Genomic DNA, 26,044 nt, shown 5'->3' on the forward strand with positions numbered 1-26,044 from the left:
ATAGTAGTTTATTAAATGTGGCAGTTTTCTGGCTCATCAGCCACCTGGAATGGTCTGACTATTACATTCTCTCAGCCTCCAAAACAGGGTGACCACATCAAAACTTCCAATTAGGAACAGTTCCTGGCCTCTGCCAACCCCTGAACCATGCTTTGGAATTGATTAGGAGAATGTTCATCGGTATAGACCCAAATTGTACCAGGACCTGTTTCAACAATAAATCTCTGCACATGAGAAAGTTCAGTGCAGGAGAAAGGTCCCCAGAAAGGTCCCCAGTTTGTTAGTTCAGCAGTAGTGTCAGTCTCCAGTGAATGTGCTTTCCACATCTTTATCTTACATGACAATCAGATGGATGAACTGTGTACACTTTGCTGATTAATGTCTCATAAGTTTTGATGCCATGGAAAAACCAAGCTTGCAGAATCCCTTGGTATTAACAGATGTCAAGTTGAAAATGTCATGGATCAGATTCTGCTCTTGGACACAGTGGTCTAGACCTCATGAGCAGACCTGCACATCACGCAACACTGCTGGTACATGTTCTGCTTGATCTGTCCAGCAGCAAAGTGTGAGGATTTGGTCAATCAGCCTGCACTCACGTCTTGGCTGGCCATCTGCCTGTCTCATCACAATCCACGTAACTACTGGCCTCACTGGGAATCATCTCAAGCTTAGCCAGAACATACACTGTTTCACCTCCACGAAGGATACTATACAAGCAAGGACATAAGGAGGACGCAGGAATGCTGTGAGACAGGTGCTACTGGAACGCTATATCTGGTAGTGGTGAATACTGTATCTACAAAGGTGTGGATCAATGACACTTTAATGATCACTGACCCTTTTAACGGCTTCTCCAAATCAATGGAATGTCACTAACATACAATCAGAATGAATCCTGAAATTCTGGTTTTGAAATAATATAAAAGGATGAAAAATTTCCCCATGCACACGGACCTCCAATGAAAACTCAGAATGTAGTTACCTTTTTTAAATTTTGCTTTATGGTTGTACTGTCTCTCTCCACAACCTTCATCATTTCTTGGCTTGCCATATACAAGATGTTGGCTGTAGAGGAAGAAACATGCAATAATGTAATTACACAGCAAATCTTTCACAAAAACCTATTTGTTCCCAACCATGCAAAAAGGTAAGGTGACTAGAGCAGTCATCATCTTGACAATGCCACTGAAAAGGTAAAAAAAAAACAAAAAACAAAAGGTAAGCATGATAAATCATCCATGAAAGCAGGAGTGAGCTTTTAAGTTCAAAGCATTACATTTAAGAGACATTATTAATTATTAGATTATTAAATTACTGACATTTCTATATTGAAGTCATTCAAATATTCAACCTGACAAATAATAAAGGCAATGGCAAATACAGCATCATCAAAACTTGTAGTCCTGCATAACATTACCCAAACAGGACTGGACACAGTTTGCAGTACCAAGAGAAGACCACAAATGGCTACATTACTCTAAGGCATTTCAACGTCCAGGTCCTAGATTGACTGAAAGTATTCTGAACTACTAATTTCTCTTCTGAAAAAAGGAGAAAATGGAAATACTGACAATCTTTTAAAATAAGAACCAACGAAGTTTTGCGTGTAAATAGTTAATGACAATATTGGGCCTGAAATTGCTATGAGACAGAAGTAATACACTCTCAAAATGTGTGATAGGGGAGGAAATGGCAATTACATAGGTCTTTGGTGGTGACCAAAACATGCAGTCGGCTAAATTCCAGCAATGCTCTAAGGAAACAGAACGCCACTGGAGAGATGAGTGATGGCCCCAAAGATCAAATGTTAAAAGACAAAGCCAGTGCTCTCAAATAAAAAACAAAATCCTAGAAAGTAGTATCTAGTTCTGAGCCAGCCGAAGATGCAATACTGTTCTATGCCTGCAGAGCTCTGTCTTTTTCAATTAAATGTTGAATACAGCTAGTGTAAGACAGAAGGGCAAGATGTTGCAGCATGTAAACAACTCAACAAATCCTGCAAAAATTTGCTTGTCCCATCCTATTCTACCAAGCAAAATGGACCTCTCTGCAGCTTTGTAGATAGCAACTTTGTCATCTAATCATGGGACAGTTGGCAAAAGTCTGTCCATCTACAGCACTGCTTCAAATTCAAGAACTCACATTTGCCTTCCTTTTCTCAGTTCAGCTCCACTGTTCAAACAGTAGATGGTAGGCAGGGCTGAAAACACTGGTGGCCATCACTGCAGAATCCTGACATATACCAGCTTATATTTGGGATCCTGTATGCAGCTGTGCACTTCCAGTGCAGTCATACAGCATACACGGGACTGTGGGCAAAGTGAACAGTACGTACTGTGCTCCTTCCTCATCTTCCATCTTAGTTTCTCCATCCTACCTCTTGTTCTTTGTCGGTTCTGTTCATATTTCTGAGTTGCTCATGCTTTTTATTTTAAATAAAATATAAGAAATGAAGCGGAATTCACAGCCTTAGTAAACTTAATTAGTCATAAAGATCCTAAAAGTAAAACTGTAAGACAGCAAAAGCAATAATGACACTACTTTAAAAAGAACTGTCTCTGAAGACTTGTGTACTGTGCAAGAAAGGGAACCAGGAAGGCAGGATTAAGCTAAACCGGATGAATGGCAAGGTTCAAGAGTCTATTTCAACCAAACAGAAATCCTTCAAATTTTGGAACCACGATCCTAGGGAAGCCAATAAACAGGAACTTAAACTTCAGCAGGCGTTAAGTAAGAGGAAATTGCAAAGAGCAAAAGTAGGTTTCCAAGAACAAACATTACAAGAATTAAAAATAAACAATAAAATATTCTTTAGGTATATCAGAAACAAAAGGTCTTCAAGAATTGGTGAGTCTAACAGATAATCACAGGCTAAAGGAGCAGCTAAAGAGGATAATTACAGTGTTTGGAAGCTAACAGATTTTCTTTTTTTTTTTTTCCTTCATCGACCTTTCTTGTTCAAAACATTCAGGAAGTTTCTACTCTATATTCAGTATACATTCTACTCTATATTCTAGTATATACAGAATATACTAGAAAAGAAGATACATATCAGAGTTTTAAAGAACCTTACATGAGGAATTGCATAGCTGGTAGCAATCCTACTATGTAAGAATCACCCTGTCCAGAGGCTTCAGGAGCAGAAAACAGTGTCTAATCATTACTGATTTTACAAAGGAAAATAGCATTTTACTGACCCATAATTTCTTGAATATTTCAGTAAACACAACCAGATGACAAAAACTATTGGTCTTCTAAATGATCTCTGTTACAATTTCACACCATAAACTGTAGTTGAAGCTAAATAGCTGTAAAATGAAAGGTTGTAATGGATTAAGAAATAGTCCTGAAGAAAAGAAAAAATATTAGTATTAGATTAGATTAGATTAGATTAGATGGCTTTCATCACAGAGAGGAATAGGGTCTAGATTCATCACAAATATGTTTAAATAGTGATTATCACTAAAATCTGTGAATAATCATTGAACACAGCTGCTGATTTGATCATTTATGGTGTGGATTAAATTACCTTTCAAGATGACTTTTCACTGACAAGGACTTCAGACCTCAACCAACCCAATTTGAATTAAGTGTCTAAACTGATGTGGGATGAGTCCTGGCCTGAGCTTCTAGTACAGCTTCATATTTATGTCATGTGTTACTTTTAATTTATTTTAATTGTTTATTGATGGGACAAGTAGTGTACTAACAGCATTTGCACAGGATACAATGCTAGTCAGTTTGTGGGGACCAGGCAGTGAGAAATGTAGAAGGGAGCTAAAGAGGAGAGAGAAGAAATCAATTCACTAGTATAAGAAGTGCAAATTCAAGATATGTTAAGTAATATACATGTGGAAAGACTCAAAATATTCTTTTACCTTAAAAGCTTCTAAATTAATGCAAGTAAAGGAATCAGAAATTCAGAGACTGCTAAGATGACTGCTGTTCACTGTGTGTTTTACTCAAAAATACAATCAAATCATACATTATGTTTCATAAATAATAGGAAGATGACAATAAAGAATTCTGCAGTACCACTATATAAATCACACAACATGACCACATCTGAAGCAGTGTGTACACTGACAGTCCCAGCCTCTGTGGGATACTGCAAAATTAAGAATGGTGGTGCAGTCAGAGAAATACAATTAAAGACATGTTGTTATCAATGCATTCACAATACTCATGATATGCTGTTTTTCCGTCTTACAGCACAATCCATTAAAATGCAAAACAATAAAAGGAAGTACTTCTTTAATGTCATACACCATTAACTATGAACCTTACTGCCACAGGAAACTGATAAGCACACTTATTTGCCATGTAGGCATTCCCATCTGAGCATCTTGCCCTGAGCTCCTCTAACAGTAGGTACAGTTAATGCAAGTAATCTTCGAGCAAATAGTTGTGAAGGGCAGGTAATTTATACTTTTATCAATCTTTCCTTTCAGGTACTGTTCTCTAGGGCCTCTGCCATTCTTGCTTGGCTTTTTCTGGATACGTACAATGGCTCATATTCCTTTCTAATTCTACTGACACAGTACGTCAGTTTATGCTGGAGAGTCTATCTTTGTTCAACAGCAGAGCTGTAGCTCCTTCAGCTGATGCACCTCTTCATAGGTATCACAGTCACATCTGCCTCTTGACAGCGCAGCAAGTTAAACCACATCAACTTGTGTCCTATGACATTCCCAGGATCTTTTCCTGAAAACGTGCTGGTTAACCAGTGATTCACCATCCAAACTTATGTCCAGAACAGCCTGGATCTTCAAAGAAGGACAGGATTCAGTTCTACCTGCTCCCCAACTATTTCTCTTTGTTTTATCTGAAGGTCATTTTGAATGCTGATCCCATCTCTCTCCGACAAATGTGCAGTGTCTTCTAGCATCATATGGTCAGTAAACATACATGGTATTCCACCAGTGAGATCCCTAACAAAACTATTGACAGGTAAAGGAATGAAGGTAAGACTGTTACAAAACCTTTCTAGCTACATCTTTCCAGTTTCAAAAATCCTCCTGAATCCTCTTTTCCACACAGCTGTCTAGCAGTTGTTTCAGGTATGTCATAATTCCTGAATGTTTTTATCAGGATACAACGGGAGACAGTGTAAAAATCCTTATTAAAGTCAAGATATCCCAAGTTTATTGCTTCCCTTTAATCCACATTACATTGACAAATGCTTAATGACTAAAACCAAATGGAAAGAGATACCGTTCCAGAGCAGGAACAGTAATTTTCTTCCCTCTTGCTGCTGTGGAATGTCAAACTGGGCTACTTCAGAAAAGCTATTTTTCTCAAAAGCTAAGTCACAAGTTCAGGGAGAAATCTCTCTGCTATTTCCTAACACTATACTCTGCTAACCTTGGCATTTTTTGAATATTTAGCTCTTTCCTATTAAAAAAAAAAAAAAAAAAAAAAAAGGCTATTCTGACATTTCATGAATTCTTAGCTTCTTTTTCAAAGGAAGTAACTCAGAAAAATTCTCTCACTTTTCGTGCATAATTATAAAGCCATTTTAAAGGGCTCCCAGGGACTGTTTGAGTATTTTAGCAGCTTTGAAAATCTGTCTGTAAACTGGGCACAGTCAGAAGCCGAGACATGCAAAATGAATGGCTTCTGAAATGCTTCCTCAGTCTATGCAGAGGAAGGTCTCCTTATGAGATCATCTTGTCAGTGCTTGTAACATGGTGTTACAGGCTCTGGAAAACCTTCCAACAAGTGCTAATGCTTGTCTTTACTGAAAATCTCTTATGATTCTCAGAATCACTATCAGAAGTCCTACAACCTAGAAAAATGTTTGTTGGTTTTGTCATGATTTCAAGTACAACATAAAATGCAACCACAAAAGCAACCCCAAGCCCATGTGCTGAACAACCTGAATGATGAAGGAGTCTCATTGAAATTTGCAGAATTAGTGACTGCACAAAATACAGCACATCCAGCAGCCTGTAGGACCCTGGCTCAAAATGCCAGCATGGGAAATTTCCATAACGGACCATGTGCAAGATGTACTGAAGTTGTCACCTTGATGTCCGTGCTGAAAACGTGGGAAATGTAGATTTTGTGTTTGGCATTCACCACTGTATCTCACTACGTAGTGAATAGAGAAATTATCCGGGGTTTAATAAAGAGAATGTAAGATCAAAGTTAGTATTCTGAAAAATCATTACATGTGAAAGGTAAGACTGAATGTGGGATGAAAGTTCAGGAGAGATATGACAATCTCCATCCACTGAGGATACAAGACTTGCACTCCTCTCCTGAAGAGACCTTGGAAGAAAGGAGCAAAGTTCACTCTTTTCTCATCCTCTGCATGCATGGCAAAAGCCCTGCACCTCTAAATTCTTTATTTAGGAAACAAGCTCCTTGACTTGGTCTTGAATCCAAACAAGCTCCAAGACTTCGTCTTGAATCAGCCTAGCACTTCTGAAAGATGAAGCTATAGAAGTTCTTTAGTTTTTCCTGCCAGAGTATTTTCACTTATTCCATTTGTTTATCCAGTTTCACAGTCTAAGGCCAATTTTAGCATTTTTTTTTTCTGAAAGTTCTTAGTCTAATCCCATTCCTTTACACCTGTACTTATGCAGGATTGATACATGATGGCAAGGCCTGACTCACTGGGATAATCCAAAGCATGGAAAGTGGAACACATTACACCAATCTTTGCAGGGTCTGGGCCTCTGTAAATATTCATTAATTTTTCACATTTTTCACTAGGAAAGTAAAAGTACTTGTCAAAAAAACAAACAAACAAACAAAAAAGTGGTTGCAAGCCTACAGAAACTGGCCAATGTGCATGGAGACAGTCATAGAACCCCCAGTCCTTTCTTATACAGTTGATTTCATTTTAAACTACTGCTATGTCCTGTAATTCATAATTAAGTAATTAACATTTATTAATGAAAAAATATATTGTTATTTACATAACTATCATAAACTAAAAGGCCTAACAGCCTAAAAGTGAAATCCAAGTTTTACCAGACAAACACCATGTTTACCACACTTTTAAGACATAAAAACCTTCTCAAAATATCCTAGTTTCTTTATATGCAAACCTTTTATACACAGTGCTTCACAGATTAACCTGAAAATGGAAGCCTTTCATTTACTCCCAGGTCAGGTTTATGAAATTAACTGCCAACTTACTTTCTCCCCATGATCCTGCCAATGACCTTTCTCCTGCCCTAGTAGGATCATTCCCTCTCCATGGATTAAAGGTGATTAAGGATCAGTGTCAGTTTAGTCTCATAAATTTGCTAAGCAGAGACGACAAACTGTGCCAAAATGTGTTTGATTTATTTGTGGTGGTTTTGTGATAGAGGAACACTGATTGGGCTCAAATCAAGGATCCAGAAAAGAAAAGAGTGCTTTATATCATTGGTAGCTCTTTAACCCAAAGTGTCACAGCAAGGACTTAATATCCTTCAACTAAATTATTAGTTTTCACAAACAATAATGACCGAAATCAATCAAGCTTTTCAGTGCTTAGGGTTATTTAACCACCAATTCAATTAGCCAGTTGTTAGATGAATACCTGTACCTATTGAGCTCAAGCAGACTGATGTATCCACAATGCAGTCAAACAAATAAAATATGAAATAAAACATTCCCTGATTTTGAAGAAACATATGTCTAGCAGCATTATTATTACTTTGTAAAGATTTTAGAACTAAATCCTGAACCAATACATTGTTAGTTGACTATTTGGATATCAACAGATTTTTGCTGGAACCTGGAAAGCTGTGCTAATTTCAGGGAAGAAACATGATTCTAACCTGGGACAGATAAACTTGGTTTTTGTACTTGAATCTTGAAGCAAGACAGAGATTTCCTGTACTTACACTGAAGTATGTGTTTTTTCCTCAAGTCTTTAAACTTCTTGCTTGTTTGCTGAATATCCAAAGATCATTTGCTTCCTTATTTGCAAGAAGAAGATTAGATTAGGGCTAGATTAATTGTAAAATCACACTGGAAACAAAGGGGTCATAATATGCTATCTGTGGAAATTCAAGATACTCCATAAAGACAACTATGTTTCGATACAGACACAGTTGTCTGTGTCAAAAGAAACCTTAAAAGGATGACTTACACATGGTTGTACATACCCGTAAAATTTCAGGTTCAGTATATCAGACTTAACTCTGATAAACTTTCAGAGCCATACATGACCCTAATTATTTAAAAATCAGGTCTGTTGTGGTGGCATAACTATGTGCTTTTGAGCTGTAGTCAGTATCTTAATTACATAAAAAACAATATTGTATTCTTTGCTGAGCTAAAGAGATGAATTTACAGTGACAGAAAGAATAGACAGAAAGTGATGCCATACTAATGAAACAGCAGGGATAGTACAAAAAACAAACAGACAAAACAAAACAAAAAAACACCACCACTACCACCGCCACCACCACCATCAACAATAAAGAAAACAACAACCCAACCAAACCCTTTCAACTTAATTGTCTAAGCATTTATGGAAATAATCAGAATAGTTCCCTTTCAGCAAAAATAAGTGGTTATAAAGATAGCCCCAATCCGGACACTATAATGGATGCAAACACATTCTTTAATAGCTTGTTCACCAGAACAAAGTAAACATTAGACTACAAAGGGTTACCCAAAGTCACTTCATTTCCCTACTGCTGTTTGCTTTAGATTATGTTGACTCTATCAACAAGATTATGGCCGTAGGTGTAAATTTATTAAGTCCCACACATCAAAATATTGCTCTATTTTGTAACTTAGTAGGAGCTATGCTCTGGAATGGGTACAAGGAGAAATACGAAGCCAATTTTTTACTTCAAGGTCTAGACAGTGAAATTTCAACAGCATTAACTTTGGAAGAACATGCTATGTGATTTTCCAGAGTGGACAAATTCAGAAGAAAAGTAGACTACAGCCTTACCTTCATCAGGCTTCACTAATGCATTTTTTTGACCAGCCAACTCCATAAGCACACAAATAGAGTGGAGAAGGACTTCCTATGCTGTCTTTCTCAGGCTACCGTACACTAAAGTGTCTTCTTACTTTCACCAAGAATTTAAATTTTCCTTAGCCATAACTGCAGGAGTTTGCAAATATATTTAAGAAAACAGGACACCTTGAAGCTTTGCTGGAACATCCAGCCCCACCTGACTGCCAGATGCCTCTTTACCACTGAATATTCAGGTTGATCACCTGGGTATTTCTGGATGCTTTCGCTCATTGCCCTTCTGTATCTGTATCTTCCTCTTTCTCCATAGCAGAAACAATCTCAGCCCAACACAGTCCAGAGCTCACTGATCCTCATCACTGTGGCTGTTCTCAGTACTTCAGTCTGGTATTCTGAGACCCTGCATCATGGCAAGTTTCCACCATTCCTCCTGACCTCCCTCACCTGCCTCCTATTTCTGGATAAAAGAACCCTTGGTTCTTTTCTGCTCTACCATTCTTTGCACTCCGTAAAAACACATTTCCACACTGGCTTGCTGTTGATAGCCTTTCCTCTTTTTACTTTTTGGTCAATACCTTTGTAAAATGCCTTTCCTACTCTATCTTACCCCTCAGAACATTAAATGATCCGTCTTCTTTGTCTTACCAATTTCTCAGCTTCTGCTTTGGCAATTTCCAGTCAAACTTGTTTGTGTTTGTTTGTTGTGTTTTCTCACAACTGCTTTCCAACAATCAAACTTCCACAGCTTTTGGAGGTACAATTCTGGGCTGTATCTGCACCATTATACCAGATGGAATCAGGAACTCTTTCTTCTCTGGCCCTAAGGCTTGAATACTAGGAGAATCCTGTTGGAGCAGGCCAAAACCACACCAGAAAATTCATTAAACAGTATGGAAGATCGTACTCCAATGCTACTACAAGTCCTGCACTCATTTAGCTTATTTCTATCAGTAACCAGAGCCACCTTTGGCAGCTCCTGGCATAACATTTTCTGTACCCTACATCCAATCTGCAATTCAGAATGAATCTGCATTCTGGCATTTTCTGAACTCTCAGGTCTGTTTTCAACTATTACCTGACATTTTTTTTTCTATAGTTTATTTTTCTCAAACATTCTGTGTTGTATCTGTAGTTCATCAGTTTTGCTTGGTTCTTACCATGTTGTCTCTTGTTGAAGTTCTGAAATTCTGGATGCTACTCTTGCATCTTTAAAGTGAATGAAATCATAGGGGCTGGAAATTTTCTCCAATGGTCTAAGGGAATATCAAGGATATTGATGCCATTTTCAGCAGATATTTGCTCATCCTGTTCTTAGAAAGCACACATGATGGAAGTTTCATTATCTTCCCATGAAATCCAGTCAAGAATTCCTTTCTCATCATTAACTAAAGTCTAATCTGAATCTACTGTTACACATTATGTTGTCTACCATGGACATTAAATGATTATTCTTTACTTGAAAACTCTTACCATGCTTTTTTGTTTCTTGTTTAGTCTAAACAATTCTAATTTATTTACTTTTTCCTTGAAGATCATCATATTTCAGTATCTGTCATGGGATTCATATAAGTAAATGTGGATTTTGAAGGCTTAATTTATCTCCCTTCACACTGTAAAGAAGACAATTTATCTCACCCTCAAGTAGTCACCTAGACATATTACAGGAACGTTACCTATATCTCTCCACTGACAATGACAGAATTTTAAGGGAATTAATTGAGATGAATCTCAGCTTTCTGCTGTAGACATGTAAGTATTTCTGTTCTAGCAGAAATGTTACCCTCAGTACATTCAGCCGATCTGCTTTTCACCTTCAAATTCTCTGTATCCAGCATATTTTCTACCAGTTGCTTTCACCACTTTTTATATATTATAAAAAAGGAAAGAAAAAAGAAAACAACACCTTATGAGAGCTAGCTTGACAGTGTCTGTGTTGCCGTATTCCTTCTTCTACAGACGTCAAGTCAAGCATATGAAATAATGTACTTCAGATGGCTCAGATGTTTCTCAGAAAGAGCCTCATGGATCTGTCTGCCCTGGTTTGTTGGACATAATATTCAAGATGTCTCCCTCTCCTTAGCATTGGGATGTCAGAACAAGTCAGTCTGTCCTCCTCCTTTCTCTGTGCCCTTCTTTCCTAAGCAAGCTATATCCCTTAGCATTGGTATTCTAGTTCTGCTTGTTATCCCACCTATGTCTGTTACACCAATTAACTAATTTACAAAGGCTTGTGACACTACTTCATTTTCCATATTTTTGGAATGTACATCACCTGCACATTACCTTGCTCAGCTGCTATCTTCTTTGCAATGTTACTGTAATCTCTTACAAATTTATTTGTTTGTCTTAATTTCACACTCTTCAGGAGGGCACTCCTGCTCTATACTATATATATGTATTACATATGTATACTTATCTTTCCTCATAAACTCTTCCTCAAGCCTTCTTTACTAAATGTTTTGCTATTAATCATTTCTTCATGCTTGCGGAAACTAAAGCCCCTATGATGTTGATCTGACTGACAGTGATCGAGCCCCTGTACACCCATGCATACTTGAAAATATTCTTTTGAAGAAGCACAGTGGTTTTAATTGTCATGTCTTAATGCCTGTTGAAACCAAGCAACCTCATTCCACTGTCATTAGTTGTAACAGTTTTTCACTATCTGTAGTTTGCTCCCATACATCCTTCTTTCTCACATTGACTGCAGTTTCCCAGGACATTTCTGATGCTCTGCCTTGGCAAACTATCATTTACTGTCATTTATTTTTCACAGAATGCATCTGCTGTTTCACTATTTGCCATTTAATTCCTTATTGCTATTACTTTAAATTATTATTTGTGTTGGCTAAGGACTGCAGTAAAGACTGCATTTTGTCAGGTACTGGCAGTGTTAAACATAGAAAAACCTGAAATGATTCTTTCTCATGTCACACAAGGGACTTCCGAAGAACCTCCACAAATTCTTGGTCTCCCTCTCACAGAATGCTTCACTGAGGCCTCCCTTAGTAAATTTGCCTGGCAGCCGGATAATTTCACAATAATCTGGTATTATGAAATACTTGAGAAATGTTTTAAAATATATAAAACATTGGCACGTTTTAATTCCCATTCCTGGTCTCTTTAAAGATAAACTGGACAATATACAAGTAGATTGACAATTTGCTGTTAAATGTAGCAAAAGAGAAGAGTCCTAACTGAAAACTTACTACCTGATCAGATCATTTTTCTAACTATGAATTAGGTGCACAAATTAGGTGGGAGTGCTAAAGGTCACAGTCTGGGGTTTGGCTTTCAGTGTGTCAGAGGCTATTCAAACTATTAGGAAAAATATCACTTCTGTCCTACAGGTTTTACAGTCTATTTATAAATCCATGGCTGTACCACAAGGAATTGCAAATTTGCATGGAGGTTTGCTCCTCGTTCTGGGGGAGGACAGAGCATAGAAGAAAAGAAAATGATTTAATTTAAATGGGAAGATGCTTGCCAAAGGCTAGTATTTTCATAGTGCAACAGAGCTCATCTGCATCTTGACATGTAATATATGACTCTTTCAAAAGTCCTCTCAACTCTACAGTGAAAGTGCTTAAATTGCAAAATGATTAATCAGTTCTGGATTGGATCCTCATGCTAAACTGAAATTCCCTGCAAAAAGTAGGCTGAGCTTTTGAAAACACATTATCCTCAGGGAACATACTACTATCTGGTCAGAGTTTTTTTCCTGGTAAGTTGCCTATCTTATTGCAAGGGTCTTCAGAGGAGTGTAACACTAGTTTCCTTTCCAGTTTATCCTTTGCTCTTAAGGAAGCAATCTCTGTCATTCCTCAGAAAGACTCAGAACACGGTGGTACGAACTAATAATACCAAACAGCAGTGTAATTTCCTATGGGGAAAACATATTTTCTACTGGTAATTATTGCCAACAGCAATCTTGGAAATATCGTATAACATTGTTTAAAACATCAAACAGAAGGAACTGCTTAGTATCAAGGATGACTAAAGCAGGAACATGTGCTTCCACACATGCACACACACATTAGATAAAATGTTGATGTTTAGCGGCTTACAAGATGTAAACATTGACTTTGGGTTCTGGTTCAGTTTACAATTGAATTTGGAATGAAAACATACCAATTAATATATAATCACGATCAACACAATTAGGCAGAAATAGCCGCATTTGTTATGACGGACGTCTTTAATCTGCTTGGTATTCAAGTTGCAGGAAGATCAGAACTACACATGAAAATCAGTCAGCTGTGCTTGAGAAAGCATAGCAGGGGTTGAAGGCAAAAATAAACAAAAAGTTATTCAACAATTATATCCGAGTGTTTTACAAACAATAGATGCTTTGTTAAGGAGTGTGAAAAACACTCCTTTACTTCGTGTAATGAAACACAAGCAGAAGAAGTGAGGTGTGATGGAAACCGAAATGTCTATGGGCTTTATCCTGCCCAAGATTGCTTGGGAGTAACTCCCATTATCTTCAAATGATAGAACTACCCCTTAGCTGGAAAATCTCCAGTTTAAGCTCTCATAAACCCTGGCAGTTGGCCATGATGATAAGATTTCTGCTATAGTCCAGATTTTTGGTCATCTGCTCTCTTCTTGTCTAAGAGGGGCACAGAAGGGTCTGGTGTAGGTGGTCCTCAGTCCCCAAGGACAGGCAGTGTATGCATCAAGTTAGCATCTCCACGCTGTGCTCCCTGCCTGGGCTCTAGTGGGAGTTAATATGCTCTCCTAGACACATGTTTGAACATGTGAGCAGCTTTATGCAGCTCAGTTTAAGGGTTTTTCTGGATTTGCCCCTTCCTTGAGGAACCCTGATGGAGTTCAACAACTGCACCACACTGTCCTCTGAATGGCGTGAAGTCCCTCTCGGGTGCACTGGATTTGATTGGTACAAAAAGTGAACTTTGCATCACTCTTTGCTAAAGATAAAACCACTGATTTTAAAACTCATTGTAAATACTGTCAGCTATTACTCTAACCAGTAACTAATCTCTTGCACCACTTGGATTTCTCCAGATAACCAGCATTTCCTCCATAGACCCATGAAGACTCTACTGAATTTTAACCTTGATAATATCATCATGTTAAAGAGTTAAGAAGGGCAGACAATGAACACTGGTTGACATTTTCCTGACAAGCAGTATTGGCAAAACAGATTGAAATACTGCAATATGTGACTGAAGCAATTACACAGAGACTGGTGTTTCCTTTAGTTGCATGGAATAACAGGTATTGCACTAGTTAGCAGCTTTGTAAATGTTAATCTCCAAAAAAACTACTCCAAGACAGTGTCTGCGGTCCACCCATAGGTATGGCTTTAGCACATGCTTCAGTGCTCTGTTGGGACTACAGAGATTGATCGCAGAATATATACTTTAATTTCAGAAAGGACTTATGGATCAAGGTAAACTCCTAACCAGCAAACACAAGTTATGACAGATCTAGGAGCTCTATTTCTTGAAAAATTTAGACAGACACTTCTTAGACAAAAGGCATGAGTCTACTGTGGAAGGGGATCTTTCCCCTGAATCCAGGGGTTTTTGTAGTGGGACTAGGGGAAATAAAGTACCAACACACAGATGACTGCATCTGACAGTGGCTAGCGGAAAGGAAATGTAGCTGGTACCATTTAACTGGCATATAGTTATTTTCAACATCCTTTTGGCTTTGTTGATGTTACCCTTTCCTTTTTCATGCCGTTTGCAGTGTATTGTTAGACTCGTTGCAAATCTGTGGGAGTAAATCATATCCCTAGGGATGAAACCCCACCGGGGTGAATAAACAATCTCCCCTTCCCAAAGCAAATCCCAACAGTGCCTCACATTTCATGGAAATGATCAGCAGCTCCGCTATCCAAACATTCACGCCTTATGAGTAATATTTATGATGGGAGTCTTTTACGTTGGGTTTTTCCCCCAAGAAGAAAAGGAGGAATAATTAAAAGAAATAAAACCAATGAGAAATTTCCACATTATTACTATTATTTTCACAAGGTTTTCACAGGAAAGTAAAAGCTTTCGCAAGTAATAAAAGTCCTTGTTAAATGTCTTTCTTTCTTTTGGAAGTGGGGTAAATTATGAAGCAGATTGACTTTAAAAAATAAATAGGACTATAAATACATAAAAGTCATTGCCTTCCACCAGTAACTTAATATGAGCATCCTACTTTTAAATAAGGAAAACTTTAGTTCACTCGCAGAAAGAATAAAGCAGATGTGAGCTTTTTCCGTCAGCTTAAGTGCTGCCTTGGTAAGGTGAGTTGTCCGACAACATTAAACAAACATTTTAGTCAGGCATCGCACAGGAAAATAAACAGTAGCAGAGGAAACATGAAAATATTAAAGGCTGTTATTCTTTGGCCCCTTTTCCTGCAAAGCAGGTGATAAAATATTACTGTGTTTCCACAGGTAAGGAAACACTCTCTTAAACACTTTGCAGAAATACATATTACGATCATCACTTAAAATGTCAGAAGTGGATAGGGCTCAGCTGTGACAGCACACAGGAGCCTGCAGAGAAACTCTGCAGGATCAGAAGATTTAGCACGCTGGGTCGGACTGGTGGGCTGCCTACAGCAGCCTTCTGACCCTGGGCAGAAGCAAATTCAAATACAGGCAAAAAGCATCTTGTAAGAGAGCGCTGTAGAGTTACCTGATTTCAGGAAATGATGTGGATACCACTTAGAAACTAGTGAGAAGGAGGAAGGTTGTCTGCTCTATCGTTTTGACCTCTCTATGAACCATTGAGTATCAAAGAATGCATATAGAAAGATGAGAGGATACCTGCTGAGCTTCATCTTTGTTGCCTACCTGTGATATGCTATACTGTTATGTCCAGATATAAGCTTATTTACTTTATGTAGTTATAATTTACTCATCATGCTGGTAATTTCTGTGCTGAAATTTTGTCTAGCTATAAATCAACTCTGAAATTCTATACATATTTAGTTATAAAAATAATAAAAAATACCTTTGGAATGATTTCTTCATTAGAGCCAGAAGTTATTTAAAACTTACTTACATCAGAAGAAAAAATAAATCAATTCTTTTAATCAATCCTTTAAATTGTGTACTGAAAAAATTAACTTGAAAATTTACTCATCTGCACAGTTGTCCAGTGGCAGGGGGAAGGAAAGCTTTTTTCATGACTGCTATGAAAAACATAGGTGTCAGTTTGCAAGATAATACTTCAAATCCTCTGTGGTTTCAGTTTCCGACTCTACTTTAAAATGCAGTGCACGAACATCAGCCTGTCTAGCTGATGTGGTTTGTGCAAGTTTCTCATGACTAAGATATCTATATACATTTATAAGGTTAAATTAATGGTTAAGCAGATTAGGTAACTAAAATGTTGCCTTGGGATGTACATTTATGTACAGTTCTGCTAGTGATCAGCTATGGGATGCTGGGCAATAACTCATGGCTTGACTTGAGCAATGCTCACTGATGCTCACTGTCTTGAATGTCAGGTTCTTCTTAAAATGTGTTTGAAATGAGATGACCTAGATAGACTTATGGAAAGTAATCAGATAAATTTGACTAATATTGCACAAATTGTTGGTAATCAAAAAAAAAACACAGATCCCTAAATCAAGATGAAAAAGCAGAATATGCAATGGCTCCTTGGCCTTACATGCCTGAATGGAGAGCCATACAGTTCCATACAACTCCAACCAAAAGAGCACTGCGTTTCATGATGGATTTAGAGGTGCTCATCGTATCTTCTACTGCTTTTAGGAGTTAAATTTTCATTTCAGTGTAAGAAAAGAACACCGTTTTTTGCAAAACAGAAATAAAAGTAAATTAAACTGTAGCTATAAAACTTCAGCTATAAAAATAAGCTATTATACAGCTTTCTAAAGTACTGATTAGAAGCTGGGTGGGCAAAGTGCTCTGATTTCATCATTTCATGTGAATTCACATATTAAATACTGATCTAATACTTTAAACAGTCATTTTTAGCTCCAAAAAATATCAGTTGCATAGTTGGAGCGGTTCATGTGTGTCATGAAAATAACACCACACAGTGTCCTTACCTGAACATTTTAGTTAGATGGGTTTTTCTACAGCAGTTTAGCCTCACAATAGAATTCTCCAAAAATTTCCTGTTTTAGTCGTCAGGAAGCGGGGCTGAATAAGTGAAATGAGTTTTCAAATAAGGTAGGAAGCAAAGGACAAGACTATCGCTAGAAACCAGCAGTTATAAATTGTAACGCAGTCAGAGCGTGGGGATATCTGCCTTTCCTTCCAGCAGCAAGGGTACAATTCTGATCCCATTGATTGTTGATCTCAGCTGCAAAATGAACAGCCAGTAGATGCAGAGAGGGATTTATCTCCTCTAAGTTTAGGTGCCTAGCAGAGATAGGGTCCCTTTGCAGTCTGTAAAGAAAAGTCATCTGTAGGGTGCGATTCACCTGACCTGCTTTAGATGCCAACTATTTGGACAGCATGATGTTTACACATGGGCAGATGAAGACTACGCTTAGTGTCATATTTAACATCTCCTTGTTTAAGAAGAGAGAATTAGAATAGAAGCAGATCTCAGGACATGAGAACTCCCAAGGTGGGAATAATTCAAATGTAGAATAAAATTTGCCAGTTGGCTCCCTGGAGATGAAATTTTATAATAACTCAGTTAATGTAAAGCTTATATTCCATTTCCATAGTGGTCTGCAACAACTAGAAGACTACATTTCACTGGCTTTTTATACAAATTCATTTCACAGATGCTCTTTTTGCCAGTTCTGAAGATTTTATCCTATGAGAAAACTTTCTCCTCTACGGCATTCCAAGCATGTAATTTTGCTACCCTGTACAGCCAACAGAGAGAGGTGATCTAGGTTTCCATAGCTGGGAATCTAACCATCCTGCACAGGATTGTGGACTATATACAGTTTCCTAACTCAGGCATCAGAGTAGATTGCCTAACACTGCCTTAGCACTTTGTTCTCTGTAAAGTGGATGAAATATAAACACTACACATGAAATCTGAATGTCTGCACACTTGGAACATGTTACGGTTTGAATCTAAATTCTGCTGTTCAATCTTAATTCCTTGTCTTCTTACAACATCTCTTGGACTCATAAAATAAAACGAAAATCTTTCTGTCTCCAGCTTTCACTTGTGTGATAGTCTAAACACCTCTGAAATCCTCATTTCAGGTTTTTAAGTTCCCTCCTCCCCAACCTGCCTGAATTCAACAAAGGAGTTCTTCTCCTCCCTCCCTCCCTCCCTCCCTCCCAGATTTCTGTAGTCCCCTGCTCTGTGAATAGGTTAAATAAACAGGGAGATTCCTCAAGGGAAGTCACAGGTTCAAGATCACAAAGGACGACCCCCTTTGGGCCAGTTGGAGGTTTTTCTTGCTATTATGCTTATCTGTATCTTCCCTGTCATCCAGATGTTAACCTCTGACCCCTGAGCCCGCCTCCCGAAAAAGCCTTGCAGTGTTTACCTATTATGTAATGTCTGTGCTTTTGTGGAAATTCTACAGAAACAAATGGAGGAAGTTTGCCAGTCAAACTGGTGGACAATAAATCCTGTCCTATGTAGATAGAATGGTTTACTGTCACTGTAAGTCTGCTACTGGCATCTGTCACCAAAGAAATGTTTACAAATTTCAACAGGCTAGAGTGCCAAAGTGTTCCAGTACTGAAGAGTTACACAAGATTTGTAGAATAACTATCGCTGTCCTAGATAGGGGTATCCTTGTTTTGCCAGGCTGAATAAACAGCATGATATTTCAGATAACTCATGGTCGCTCAGGTCCAATTTTTCTGTCTATTCATCCCATACATTCATGAATACAAGTATCTCAATGCCAGTTTGTTAGCTGTAATACTTTTTCTGCCCCAGAATACCCTTGCTAGAAGTTTAAAATCCAGGTAGGCAAGCTGCCTTTAGACCCCTTTGCTTAATTCTAGCAACTTTATTTTTATTTTTAAGCTATGTCTTCCTATCCTTCCCTACAATCAATTTTCTTTATAGTCCTTGCTGTCTCTCCTCCTCCTATTATTTCCCCTTCAGGATAAGACTTCATACCACGTTACCTTTCTGGACAATGTCATCACAACAGCTTCTGCTGTTTGACTGGGGCTTCTCCATGCCATCAGTTGCAAGGTTGGGACAATGGAAAGATGAGTTTGGATAAGAAGCAGGAGCAAACTTAATTTGAAACAGTTGGATAGACAGGTAATATAATTCTTCCTTCACAACACCCTAACCCCTCTGACTGAGTCCTTCAGCTAGGGGCCCTGATCCTGTTGCCACTGAAGGGAGCTTTTCACTCTTGATTTCAATGGGAGCAGCACTAAGTCTTACAGTTCCGCTATAATTAAGTTTTCAAATCTCATTTCCTTTCAGAGGAGAAAAAACATTGTTGTGACTAAGCTTTGGATGTGGTAACAAATCCCTGGCAGGTTGATTTGTTTTAACGGACGTATTAGTTTTAAGGAAACTTTTACCATCTTTTCTGCTCTTAATCACAGCTTTTATTACAATTACAGTAATGCAACAGATGTACATGCCAAAGGCAATATGTGTATTTTTAATGAGTTGACATGCAACCTTCCTGGAGAGGAGAAACAACTTCATTTGCTCAACATTTCTCAACCATATCTAGCAGTTTATTAAGGGACAAGGAGTCGATCAGAAGAATATTTACCACAAATTCAGGGACTTCACTCACTTGCAGATGAGCAGTTCTGTAGGACAGTCTCAGTTGTCATGCTAAGCTCAGCAATTCTTGCTGAAGGGTTACATTTTCTATTGTCCACAAAGAATACAAGAGAAGGCTAACAGGCAATATCCGGAAAGCCCTACAATTATTAATCCACGCATGTGGTCCTGAGTCACTGGGCTGTAAAATATCATCAGTTTCCGAAGATGGAACCGAAGGGGAATTCTGCTAAGAGAGATGATATCACAAGCCCAAAGGAATGAGTTGCATCAATAACGCCTATTTGTGCAAGTTTTACAAGACATTGGCTCACAAAGACTTTCATTCTGGTATAATGAATTCAGTCAATAAATTGAGCATAGACAAAGATCACATCCTATGAGTACAAGTCCCTTTAGCCTGACTTTTGCTGCTATTTTCCTTGCAGCTTGGACACAGATCAGACATGGGTGCAACCAGAAAATTACAGCCGGCAGACACCCCAGGACAGATGCACTAGGGGACTGAGCAGCTTGACAAGTCAGGCTCCAACAGCAGCACTCAAAATCCGCTCTTTTAAATTATTCCTGGCAGTGCTGTGGTCTTGGCCAAACAGCACTCACAAACAATGTCTGGCCATGCTTTTTTTGGAGGTTAACACAGGCCAAGGACCATTTCCAATACAACTCTGGATGCGGCTACCTGTTTTGAGAGGTAGAAGTTTATCTGTGTGGACCAGAGAAGGACTCCTGGCTTGTAGAGACATGACCCCACAGACCTTCACATACCTTTCTCTGAGAATAAATTAGCAGAGGAAGAAGCCTGAAGTCCTAATGTACATATGACTGCATGCAAGTTTTCTCCTTGGGCATCATAAAATTACCATAAATTAACAGGAACACAATCAGCAGACCATATGACTCCTATCAGAAGTTTACATTATTGACTAGGAGCCTGGTTTTGTCAGGTACAGGGTACTACAATGCAGCAACTACTATTCTGTCACATTTGTGCAACATAAACAACACTGTCTGGGGTTTGACAGTAAAAACCCTCGCTGCCCATCCTGCTTTCAGTCTCTGCACAGTCCTACAAGAGAGTCTGGTACAGAGCAACACACTCACAGATATGGGCTGAGGTTAAAGGGACTCGCTGCAAGTACAGAATCACTCTGGCACATCTGTTTGGTCGATTAGGAGGTAAAATTAACTGATAGAAGACAGAACACAACTGGAAATCTAGGAATGTGTTTTTACTACTATTAATGCAATCTAAACTTCCTTCTTGCTATTATTACTGTGTTAGCATGTCAATTCTAGTCCAAATTGTTTTCAACTGCTAACTTACCAAAATACCTGGAGTATAGCACAATCCATGTTCTGGTTTTCATTCTAAACTTAATGTAATTTATCTGAAATTATTCCCTTTCTTAAAGCTGTTCCTGTTGCTAGAATGTGCAAAATATGCTTACAGTGTGCCATATCACTGCAAGAACGTTAATCTTCTGTCTTTGCCCAAAAAGCACTGACATTCTTCTTTGCACAAAGTAACTTCTCTGTGGTTTTGCAGGCTGAAGACCCTTTCCTAAGTTTATCAATATTCCAATTCACATTACAAAATCCACTGAGACAGTTAAATCGTAGCTTAAAAAAACAGATGTGAAGAACCCTTTGTTAAACTGATTATTGATTTATTTTCACTACCCAATATGAAAGAAAAGCAAAAGGTAAGAAGGGATAAATAACATAAATTAGATTGTAAAGCAGTGGTTTAATCACACAAAATACTGTTATTAATATAGGTTAGTTTTCTTAACAAATATATATTCTTTAGGAAAGTATTTTATTTGTTATTTTCCCCCTTAAGATTTTTTTTTTTTTGATTGAATCGTTTATGATTTTCTTGTTTTTGCGGTCTTAATTGGAGGAAAGATTAGACCTGTCCTTAAAAATTGATTCACGCTTTAGTATGGAGCATTTGTGTACAACATCAACATTTACACAACTCAAACAATACAAAAGTTGGTGCAATAAAAAAAAAATGCACTCACCAATGCAATCCACGCTGAAGAGATTTACTGAGGTTGTTATAGAGGACTCGTCACAGGTTTTCATCCCTCGCAGAGCAAAGCGCACCAGGGAAGCTTTGACCCCCTCCGGCAAGAAGGAGAGCAGGTAGACGGGCATGTACAGGATGTACCGCAGCTTGCACAGCAGGGGTGTCATCAGCTTGCCTTGCGGGGACTGAGCCATGCGCTCTATGGTGGGAAACAGCAGCACAGAGCGCAGGACCTGTGGGGCCAAGAGAAAACCACTGTCAGCAGCGTCCCGCAGCACCACAGCACGACCTAGGAGGCAAAGTGGCAAACGGGGCCTGCTTGGGTCTGCCAGGTGCAGACACGTAGGCAGGCTTCGTGGCGTGCCCAGATGATTATTATTTTTTTAAAATGAGGCAAACAAGAAGCTGGTTATGACATGCTGGGTTCTACCGGTCAGAATGGGATGTGTTTAGCTGGGAAATAAGGTGCTGGGCAGGAGAGCCCAGCGGGCTGGCCCAGCAGGAGCTGGCCCCACAAGAGGGCAGCACACCGGAGCAGAGCGATATGGCAGCAAAGCACCTGGCTCTTTTAACTGCTTTCTCCGAGTAAAACAAACACATTTAAAAGTTTCCGCTGCTAAGACAGTATCTTTACAGTCTGAGAGCACACAGGTTTTCCGATTTGCAGATCCACACAGGTATGCCTGGTCAGGGCAAAAGAATAAGCACGCAGCCCCCTCACTAAGGTGCATACAGTGGTACACACGACTGCTTTCTGCATACCAAATTGAAATAGATGTATTTTAAAACCAATACGTTATCTTATTTGATGATAACAGAATATACTGCAGCCTTAAAACAGAACGAAATTAATTAAAAAAACATACCCACACTAAGAAAAAGCAAATTGATACTCCTACTCTCCGGTATATTTCTATGTTAATATCAAATATTATTAAAGAATACCTGCCACTTTTCCCTGGAAGTATAAACATACTAGAAGAATTCATATAGGAAAATGCCTTGAAGACACACAACTTCTGTACCTTGCAGAATTATCAAGAATGCAAAACATGAGAGATTCTAGATATTACATTTGCAGATAATTAGGCATAAATCGCCGTGCTTTGTTGGAGACTCAGCATGAACAGAAAAAGATGCAGTTATACATGTCTGCTTACTGCATATATAATTTGACATAATACATAAATTAAATTAGCATTTTAAAAAATATTTTCAAATATTTGTCTTTACTCTCGAATTAGAGTCAGCTCCTGCATGCCATTGCACCTGTGTGCAGCGCCATGCCCTCAGCAGCTCTCTGGGCAGAAGGCAAGGCATGCTGTGATGGGATGCTCATGAAATCTGGGCATTGTAACACAGCAAACGGGAGTAATTCAGGAAATAGCAGTAACTTGCCGTGCTGCACTTTCTACAGTACTTTAAAAGCAGACTTTGAAAGTGTTATTTATATCGAATACAGAACTATTTTAAGAAATCCTTCTACTTTCCAGCTGATACTACTTTGGTTTTAGACAAAGAAAAATACATTCTCGGGGAAATCAGTCCTGGGCCTCTTTTTATTAAAGGCAACCAGCAGCTGAAGTATAGGAATGCAAGACTTGTACTAAATTATATGGTAGTTTCGTGATATTTCAGCTAGGAGCTGAACTCAAACTCTTGTGATCTAAAGCAGATTTGACCTGCGTTCCCAGGCACACATTAATCCTTTGACATTACAGTTTATAGATACAGGATTAGTTGCTTGGAGTGCTGTACTAACCACTGGGGGAAGTTGCTAAACCTTGGAGGCAAAAGAAAGACAAACCAAGAAAGCTGTTACAAAGCCCTCACATTCCTGCATTTTTAATGGCATACAAATTTAAAAGATGGTGGTAATGTAGAGGGTAATTTTATTTAATTTCTTTCTTTAATCTTTGGCAGACAATAACAAAGAAATTCAAAATTTATATTTTTCAAACACTTATCAGCTATTTCTTAGTTTACAGCTAGATTCCTGAGCCAGGATTTTGAAATGTGCATTTGCCTGCTGAATTGCTTAAAGATGTAGTTCAATTTCTTTGCAATACCACTGTGGATACAACAGACTTAACATATTTTATTATAATGACACAGATGTTTGTAAAAGCCATATGTAATAAGTGAATTAGAATTATACAGGTAAAATGAAGGAAAATAAAAAGATTCAAACACTCAACATCAGTTAAAATCATTTTTGTCTTGTCAAATGTGAGGATCTCATCTAGTTGCAATTTACACCAGCTGAAATCACATAGATGGCACACAATTATATTCACATTACAACTTCCAGAATTACTATATAACTGGTCATTCTGTAGATGGAGAGCATTATCTATTACAAAGCACCAGGTATTCACAGCTATGAATGCCACACCGTACATCATTAAGTAATGTGTAAAGGCAAATGACCCCTTTGTTTATGGAAATCCTTCTCACATGTAATTATAGAAATTTCTTGTGATAGCAATAAATCAAAATACAAAAAGTGTTACAGATAACTAGGGTGAGAAATCCAAATCTCCTGGTTCAAATTACCCCTGATTCAAAGGCTAGGGATATTTATTGGTTAAGCACTTGGGAAGGCAGAGAGCTGGCTAACCAGAAGCACTACTTACAGAGACTTGAATGGATCTGGGGACTTCTACAAGTCACCCAGTGAACCTACTGAAGGCAAACATGCCCCATTCCCATGATGATTTGCTGAGAACTGTATGTAGATTGTATCACTTACCCATTTTGTGCTTTGGTCAAACTGCTAAAAACAGTGCATATATTCCTACATTATACTGAAATTGTCACTGCTGATTGTTTTTACAATAGACAATATTTGTAAATTTTTTTATTTTTTTTTTAACTTGCTTACCAGTTATTTACTTAAAATGATACTAAAGTGCAAGATTTCAGCCCCCAGGATAATGCCTACATTCACAGTTAAAGTTCAGGGCATAAGGCGTGTTTTTTCTTTTGTCTTGTCAGCAGGCAGCTTCTTCAATTTCCATTATCTACTTTTAACCCTTTACATTACATAGACCTTAAGACCTCAGCAGTTCAAGGGATGGTAATACGATGCAGCATCTCACAAATTTTTGTGGTTTAGATCTTGTTAACAACAAAAAAATGTAACATTACCCACTATTCTATTCCTTTTTGTCACTGTTTATATACTTTGGTGTCTAGAGCTATCAATTTTCAGGTACGTATGGTCTGCACAGCAAGTTCTACATGACAGAGAGATGAGAGAGCACTTACTTCAAAGGAAAAGTGAGTCCTCGAAAGAATGATGTTGACCAAGGAGCTTTGGTTAAGCAGGATCTCTAAATGAGTATGATTTGCTTCATGTCATCACTGCTTCATGCAAATATTGAAGAACAAAACACAGGCTTCCTCCAAACTACCTATGTTAAGAACTTACGCACATTCCTGTACTTCTTGGCTTTCTATCCAGATTTTAATCTATTTAAAACAAGATGGTGGTATAAAAGCTAAGAGCAGTCACAGAAAGAGGACATCCAATTTACTAACTCTGAAGGGAGCTCAGGCACTAGTCTGAATTCTAACATCCAGCATTTGCACTTATAAATCAGAAAAAAAATCCTACCTGTAAAGACATTCACTTTCTAGATGTGAGCATGTCAAGCATGAGACAGGACATCCACGTTCACACAACTGCTATGACACTCAGTGGCCACTTTTTCCAAAGGAAACTGGAGCTGAAACTTGAGTCAGGACATCCACAAGCCCAGGACTCTGCCCAGAACAGGCTATACAGCAACAACTGAATCTACTCAAGTTTTTAGTGCATAATGGTTATTTCAACGGTTTGGGATTTGCAAAAAGAGTTGGAAATCTTTTGTTTTGATTACAATGAGAACAGAGAACAAAACATTAAACAATTAAATTTACAACAAATTGCTGTTTATCACTGCACAATTTATTAGTCTTGACCACACAAACAAAGGATATTTGTAAAATGTTTAAACAGTTTCTATATAAAGACACTGAAAGTATGAAGATCAGATCCAGCCAAAAAAAACAGACTAATATTTTTCATTAATGCCTTCAACTGAAAGAGCTGAAATACATTTGGCAGCTATGATTTCAAGTTTCAGTGGGTAATGCTACTTGTTTTAGGGATTGGTCAATGACAATATTGAGGATGTAACACCTCACAAACAAATGGGTGCAATTTACAATCAGTATTCGAAAGAGTGACATGGTTTTCAGACCTGTTAACTCCTGTGAAGTCAATGAGAGGAGCTCAACACTTCAGAAATCAAGTAGTTTTGATTATGCATGGCTACAAACTCAGGCACCTGAGATTAAGTAGACATTTAAAATGAGCCAGGAGAGAGCTGTGCCACT

General features: G+C 38.2%; 1 protein-coding gene across 2 annotated transcripts in view; it reads right to left on the reverse strand.

The window, feature by feature from the left end:
- Window positions 1-26,044, reverse strand: part of LDAH (lipid droplet associated hydrolase) — a 118,607-nt gene that overhangs the window by 15,310 nt on the left and 77,253 nt on the right. For both annotated transcript variants that reach the window (XM_082758045.1, XM_082758046.1), the window contains 2 exons: window positions 21,654-21,894; window positions 986-1,068 (listed from right to left, as the gene is read on the reverse strand). In XM_082758045.1, coding sequence (XP_082614171.1) covers window positions 986-1,068; window positions 21,654-21,894 — 324 coding nt within the window. The remainder of the gene's footprint in view (window positions 1-985; window positions 1,069-21,653; window positions 21,895-26,044) is intronic.

The sequence above is a fragment of the Aythya marila genome (assembly GCF_965140915.1).
Source record: "Aythya marila genome assembly, chromosome: 3".
NCBI lineage: Eukaryota > Metazoa > Chordata > Aves > Anseriformes > Anatidae > Aythya > Aythya marila.